At 43.2% G+C, this 7742-nt stretch overlaps 1 protein-coding gene across 4 annotated transcripts in view; it reads left to right on the forward strand.

The window, feature by feature from the left end:
* Positions 1 to 1382: 1382 nt before the first annotated feature.
* gripap1 (GRIP1 associated protein 1) overlaps positions 1383 to 7742 on the forward strand; it is a 65404-nt gene continuing 59044 nt past the window's right edge. For 2 of the 4 annotated variants that reach the window (XM_050064436.1, XM_050064437.1), the window contains exons 1-2: positions 1392 to 1673; positions 4243 to 4309. In XM_050064436.1, coding sequence (XP_049920393.1) covers positions 1626 to 1673; positions 4243 to 4309 — 115 coding nt within the window. In that variant the 5' untranslated portion in view covers positions 1392 to 1625. Of the gene's footprint in view, positions 1674 to 4242; positions 4310 to 7742 lie in introns of all 4 variants that reach the window. The other 2 variants (XM_050064438.1, XM_050064435.1) reach the window with 2 other exon arrangements.

The raw sequence follows: 7742 nt of genomic DNA on the forward strand, positions 1-7742 counted from the left end.
TCGAGAGACGAAGGAGGAAGTGTGAAGAAACTTTAAATGAAATAACAGAAACACCAGTTCAGGACAGTAACTCGGTTACTTCACTGAGTTTTACTGTGTCACTGAGGTGTTTCCTTCCTGAGGACGAACCACATGTGAATGAACCAAACTCACAACCTTCACACACACTGAGGCTGATCTACATCGACCAGTTGCACCTGTGTGTGTCTGCAGCGGGGCGTAGAGATAGATGTGCCAGACAGGCAACACACAAGGTCTACACTTTAAGTTTTTGACCTCTCATTCCTCCTTTAAAAGTGAAAGATGTGAGCACGTGAGAGGAGTCTCTCAGTTTTCTCTTCAAGGTAAAAACAAATAAAGGAAAAAGAGAAACATTAAAATGAACCTAAAGTACGAGATACTAAGTTCAAACTTTGACTGAGTGTGTTTCTCATTCAAACGTCAAAATGCTGACTTTTTTTTATCCTGACTTACTTTTCATTTACTTTCTTCCTTGTCATGTTAAAACCAGAGGCCTCAGCTCAACGATCGATCGACAGTGTGTGGATTATTTTACTCATAAAATATTATCACTTTTCCCTCGTTCTCATCACACAGGTGTCTCATGTTATTCTGAGCTGCAGTGATGAATCAGTGTCAAATATCAACACTGTCACTGTGACTGAAACAAACTTTACATCAGTTAAATCATGTGTGTGAACGATCTGTTTGACACACACAGGTCCTTAATTTAGGCCCTGACAGAAAGTTTTCAAACCATTTCTGTTTTAATAATAGAGTTAACACTGCGTCACATCATTTTACACTTTACTGATTACACTCATGTACTGCTTTCTTTTGTTTGGTTGTTCTGCTTTGTAAAGTGCCTTTGAGTATAAAGAAAAGAGCTATCTTAATCCAATGCATTATCATTAATAATGATAATAAGCAACATTTTCAATGCACCACTTCTAATCAAACAAAAATATTTTCATTTTTATTTATTTATTTTTACAAAGTATTATGAGTACTTTTACTTCAGTAAAGGATCTGAACACTTCCTCCTGCACTGCAACAGATGGACTGAAGCTCCAGCTCAAAACACTGTAGTTCAATCTTGGTCCATTGGAAATACAGTCAGAGTGAGACCTCTTTGGCAGCTAAATGTGTATCTGCCTGCTGCAGGAACAATTAATGTATATTCACCTGTAAGAACAAACAAACAAACAAACAAACAAAAGCAGTATAATATAGGACCTGTAGGCGACACCAGTATATTAAATATGTAAAGTATGAATGTAACATGTAAAATATGGTTACTTTTTTATTTTTGCTTGTATTTATTTTTTGCTTTACTTATTTTTATTTATTTACTTTGGTTTATTTATTTATTTTATTTGTTTTCTGAGATGCTTTGGCAGTAACATGTCTTTGTTCATGCCAATAAAGCCATTTAAATTTGAATTGAAAATTGAATTGAGAGCTCTGTTTGGTCTCTTGGAAACACAGCCGGAGTGAGAGCTCTGTTTGGTCTCTTGGAAACACAGCCGGAGTGAGAGCTCTGTCGTGTGTCCTCCTCTGTGCTGCTCTCCTCCTCCTCTGTCTCCTCCGCTAGCTTAGCCTGCTAGCTGGCAGCTCAGGTAAACATGGCCATGTCGCAGGCTCTGTCAGAGGAGGAGTTCCACCGGATGCAGGTGAGATAAAAACACCGCAGGTGATGTGTCAGGTCGGGGGGCTCGCGCGCAGGTAGCTGTCAGCTGTGTAACAAACACCTGAGAGAGCTGCAGCCAGGTGCGGCATCTCTGTCAGGGACGTTAGCTCGCTCATGCTAACCGTTAGCCGCTAGTAACGTCAGTCCGGCTGCTCGTGTCGGGTTGACGTTATTATATTGATAATGTGAGGTGAGCCGGAGCTGAGCTATCGATCACACTGATCATTAACTGATTGGTTTTAATTGACAGTTAGCGACAGTATGCTAGCTGGTGTTAGTCAGCTGACTTAGCTCTTAGCCTCCTCCTTTGGTACACGGTGTCATGTTAGCTTCCTGAAGCTAGCTCTTGTTTTTATCTGTTAGCTAGCATGTTAGCATCCACGGGACAGAGTCACGGGGTCTGAGCACACACAGGGCTGCTGTTGTTCATCTGCTCGGCTCACTGCTGCCTGTCATCATTAATATGAGGAAACACACAGACAGTCACTCAGTGTGGAACATGAAGCAGAGGAGGAGGAGGAGGAGGAGGAAGATCATGCTGCAGTAACAGTAGGGGAGACTGGGGTCAGGTGCAACACAGGATGGCTGCAACAGGTAGTTGCAGATGGTGTTCAAGGTTGTGGTCCTGATGACACAGGATGCGTCACAGCAGCTGCAGGAGGCGTTTGTAAAATTACAGTAAGAATCAGACTCTTCAATAGTTTTTATTGACAATTAATTTCTTTGCTCGTGTTGTTGCTACGCGCCTCCTGTTTCTGTGCTCTTGGTGCCTGGCGTTTTATTGGGAGCACTCTGAACTCCTCAAGTTGAGAAAACTTCATCTCAGAGCAATAAAAAGGCCCCAAGTCATCTCTGCTTGTCCTCATTGTCCAATGGGATGATGTGAGAGGCGGGGCTTCTGTGGTGGTCACGACAACAAGTTTACAGCTGGTAAACAATGGANCCCTCTGCCTCAACATGGCAGCAACTACACACTGATTACTGCAGGATACATAAACTGTAGACTGATGACACAGGAAGGTTAGTGTGAGGAGGTGATGGGGTGGTTGCCTGGCAACAATAAAAAGGAGCAGCAAGTGTTTTTTTACTCGTGGTATTTGATAAAAAAATAAGAAGGCAGCGTGCCTCACGGTCTGCAATCTTCATAACACTTTCTGGGAGATGGAGGCCTCACTGGTGGTAGAGACAGGTGTGGTGGGCGTGGCCTTTGAGACGCTGTCGTCAACTAACCAGGAAATAAACATTTTGTTTAAGATCGGACAGTCCGAGTGTGAGAGGGGGAGAGAGAGAGAGAGAGGGGATGATGTGCAGCAAAGGGCCACAGACTGCAGTTAGACCTGCAGTCGCTGCAGCAGGGTCGTGGCCTTTGTACATGGGACGCCTGCTCTCTCCACTGAGCCACCAGACGCCCCAGAAATAAACATTTTGATCGCTTCGCGTCTCTATCACACTCATGTGACGCTGTCTTTTGAAACATTATGACAGGAACAGTTTGCTGGACATTAATTTCATTAACGAAGGATCGTTTCCTCTGACGCCTCCAGAGTAACGTTGGAGCTATCAGACGAGAGCCAGGAGAGCTCGATTCACTGTGACGTTCACAATGTCTCAATTTTCAGACTGAAGATTTACAGAAGAAGGGAAAGATCTCTGTCGGCTGTGATTGGTTTGTAACCTGACTCCTGTCTGACTGCTGACCGTGGACACTTCCTGTGTCTGTCCTTTCAAAGTAAAGTCACACATATAGGTTTGGATTTATTCTGACGAGGTGCAGCTCCTGATAGAGTTTCATGTTTGTTTGTTTTTTGTTTTGTTTTCTGCGACTGAGCGACCAATGAAATCTTGCACACTAAAAACCTCTCTGGTCGACTGATGTTTGGGCGACTGTCAGGGGGCAGCCCCTCTGTGACCTATGACCTATGACCTAACTGAGACAGATGTTGAATCATCAGTTAATCTGAGTTTGAGCTCAGACTGTGTTTCATGTACAGGCTGTAATAAGGAAGGTTGTACCTGAGCTGCAGCCTGGTTACAGAACATGTGTGACCCTGCTGTGAGGAAACAGAATCATTCTGCAAAGACAGATCAATTACTCTGTGACTTCAGCCGATCAGAGACCATCACTGCAGCAATTCTAGTCATTTCTTGCAGGGGTTGTCTCGTAGCTGGTGCAGCACAGACACCTGGTTCAGTGGATCAGATGTGATGTACTGATTCAGTCTCTGTGCAGCCATCAGGCCTGTTTACAGAGCATAAACCATCGTGGTCAGAATCTAACAGACAGTCTAATGCTCAGTCCTAATAATGGATCTGTGTCTGTGACATGTAGTGAAACACACTGAGCTGCGTGTCCGACTCCGTTCACCAGACATTTTGAGCTGTCTTTGAATTTTATTTTGTAGGAGCGAGGAGCTGCTGCAGCTGTGACGCTGTCTCATCTCTCCTCACCTTAAATTATGGTTCACCTGAAAGACAAGAACAAAAGCAGGAGGATTAAACATGAGGTGATGATGAGATAACATGATAATGTGTGTGTGTGTGTGTGTGTGCAGGCTCAGCTGTTGGAGCTTCGGACTCAGAACTACCAGCTGTCTGATGATCTCAGGAAGAACTCTGCTGGTAAGACACCTCTCTGCTCTTCCTCTCTTTACTGATGATGATGATGATGATATTTGAGATAAAGCTGCTGCTGTGTTTTGTTCATCATGTCTTCATCTCACAGACTCTCTGAACTGATGTCGAGTACAAATTATTTTATGAACTAAAAACACTTTATTACTGTGAATATAAATAATATGGTTTACAGTCTGTGTTTGACAGGAAGCAGAATATGAATGTGATCATCACTGCATCAGTTTTATTATTTTAAATGGGCCATAAAGTTTATGACCAAACAACATGATACGTGTCAAACTCCTGTCGGTCTGATTATCAGTAATTAAAAGTAAATTAATGTCATTATGTCATCTTGGAAAGCATAAAACCATAAAGTGCTGTTTACACTACAGAAACAGACTCTGAGCACATTTCAACATGTCACAGTAAAACAGGAAAGACATGTGTTGCAGTGGTTTGTATTTACAGTGTTGTAATGATCCTTGATGAGCCGACGTCACACGGAAATGTTTGTGAGCACGTGTTGCACTGACTCAGGATCTGCACCTTTATAAGATCCATTGAAACTTTGCAGTGAGTCACTTTGACTGTGTTTTTCATGTTGAAACTTTTTTGTGAAAACTAAACCGAGCGATTGTAAAATACAGTTAAAGACAGATGTGGACGAGGCTGCTGTTACAGCACCACACTTTAACATCAGTGTGATGACTGATAATAGTTTTTATTGACATGTATAGATATTAATATTGTCCCATAACAGTGACATTAATATAAATACATACAACATTCAGCTGTGGTCAGATTTAACAGGCAAACTCCAGACTGTTAGAACCTTTCATCAGGTATTTGATTCAATTTATTTATCCCAAAGGAAATTCTTGTGCCAGAGAGTGCTTCAGTTATAGTAACACAAATCACATTAACAACAATTAACTAGTGCTGCACGATTAATCTAATCGCAATTGCAATCGCGATGTCAGGCTGTGCGATTACATAACCGCATAAAAGGCTGCGATTTAATGTAGGCTAAATAAATGTTAAGTTGTGTGCCTGTGAACGTGACTGCCTCTCCTGTAGTGTGTGGAGTTTGTTGACATCACGCCCACAAGCTATCCTGGTGCGTGCAGCCGGCGTGCAGCAGTGACCAACACAGACGCTGAAGAAGAGCATGAGCTCGAACATGAACAGGCTGAGTTGGTGGCGAAAAAAAATGTTTGTTACATGGCGATACTTTGGATTCAGGTACGGCGACGTTGAACAGAAAGACGTGCTGTGTAAAAGTCTAAAAGTTAAAGTCGCCACGTCCCGCGGCAACACGACCAATCTATATCAGCACTTGAGACAGCACAGAGAAAAGTAGGAAGAGTGCATGTGAGAGAAAGACGAGCCGTGTAACGTTAAAGACAAAGAGACAACTGAAAGCCGCCAGAGCCTCATAAAACAACATCCACGCACAGTTACGCAAACATCTGTAAGTGTCATGGACTCCATAACAAACTATATAACAAATGAAAAACTGTGCAACTTTGCTCGGGTTCGGCCCACTTGACATGCTGCTGTGTTGTGCTATGACGTGCTGGAATTTGTCATTTACGTGACAACGCCTGAACGCAACACAGGCTCGCTCCGCTGTGTGTACAGTGTCGTGCTGAGCTGCTGTGTGAGCAGCGTGTTTGACTGTGCTCGGTCTGTTGATGGTCATTGACTCACTGTCTGTCCACAACAATAACTCTGTCAGGTCAGTGCCCCCTGATATAATGTAGGGAAACACTGAATCAAGCAACAAGACTCATGATACCATTTATTTATTACATTTTATTGTAATTATATTGTAATCGCAATCGCAATCGCAAATCACGATATTGTCCACCATAATCGCAAACGCACATTCTTACCAAATCGTGCAGCACTACAATTAACGTTCACAAACCAATAACACCCAGAACACCCAGTAACATCCACTGGGTTCCTCGGGTCAGGGTCACAGTCTGGACCCAGTTTGTAAAACCATTTTTTTAGAGTGTTAAATATCAGTTGACATTAGACTTGCAGCGATTTATCGTCAGTGCTCGGAATCGGGACGGTTTTCACGTGATCGGCCATGACCTGCGACCGGCCGCTCAGTCTAAAATATGCTGATTTAAAACGCCGGTCAAATTCCCAGCTCGCCACATGATCGACATGGTGTAACATCAGCAGCGCACACACACGCACATGTGCAACTCACAGCTTGGGCGATGTGAGGAAGTGAAACATGGGCGGCTTCTCACCTTCATCATTCACGCACACACATCAAAAGAGAGAAGGAGGAAGTTGTTAATTGTCCGTGTTAAACTGAACTGCGGAGCTCTTTCTGCTGCACTGTGCCGCTTCAAACTGACGAGTTGCGTGTCCGCGTGCCAAAGATGCGTGTGTCCACACGCTTACTGGCGGGCGCGTCCTGAAGACCTGTGTGAATTTTATTAGAGAGATATTTTTACTTTTTTGTCTATTCAAGAAATTACCCACAAATGCTGTACACCAAGCAGTGCTCGACAGTGCGAGCGTTTCACTCGCATTTGCGACTAAAAATAGGTGTGTGCGAAGTGAAAAAAAAATTTAGGGGCACATGTGCAGAAGTAAAATCAATGACATCAGATCCAGTCTCTTATCGCAACAGATTTTAACTGTCGACACACCTGGATCATTGCTTTTACCTGAGGAAACACTGGAGTGTTTTGCCCTGGTTGATGCGAGGACACTTGGTCGAGTTTTCTCCCAAGTAAAGCCCACAACCTGCCTTTTAGACCCAATTCCCACACCGTTTTTTAAAACATTTTATGGATTCTTTGAGAAACAGCTACTGTACATGGTGAATTGCTCTCTTCAGACAGGTGTCTTCCCGGCCTCCTTGAAAACGGCGGTGGTGAAGCCCCTTCTGAAGAAGAGCAATTTAGACCCCAACATTTAGAAAAACTGGTTTTTAACCAAGTAAATGATTGTTTTAAATACAAATAACACTTTAGAGAAGTATCAGTCTGGTTTTAGGATGAACCACAGTACCAAGACAGCCCTTTTAAAGATTTTAAACGACATCAGGTGCAATTTAGATATCCATAAACTCACAGTCTTGGTACTACTGGATCTAACCGCCGCCTTCGATACAGTAGACCATCACATTTTATTAAATAGACTGAGGCACCTGGTCGGCCTCTCTGGTACTGTTTTTAACTGGTTCGTCTCTTACCTTACTGATTGACACTTCTTTGTAGGTATGGATACATGTTCTTCAGGAACCCATGAGATAAAGTGTGGGGTCCCCCAGGGGTCAATTTTAGGTCCAACTCTTTTTAATCTCTACATGCTTCCTCTGGGGGACGTCATCAGGAGGCACGGCATCAGCTTTCATAGTTATGCTGATGATATGCAACTGTACATCACCGTGTCTCCTGATGAC

Source organism: Epinephelus moara, chromosome 16, assembly GCF_006386435.1.
Source record: "Epinephelus moara isolate mb chromosome 16, YSFRI_EMoa_1.0, whole genome shotgun sequence".
In the NCBI taxonomy this organism is placed as follows: domain Eukaryota; kingdom Metazoa; phylum Chordata; class Actinopteri; order Perciformes; family Serranidae; genus Epinephelus; species Epinephelus moara.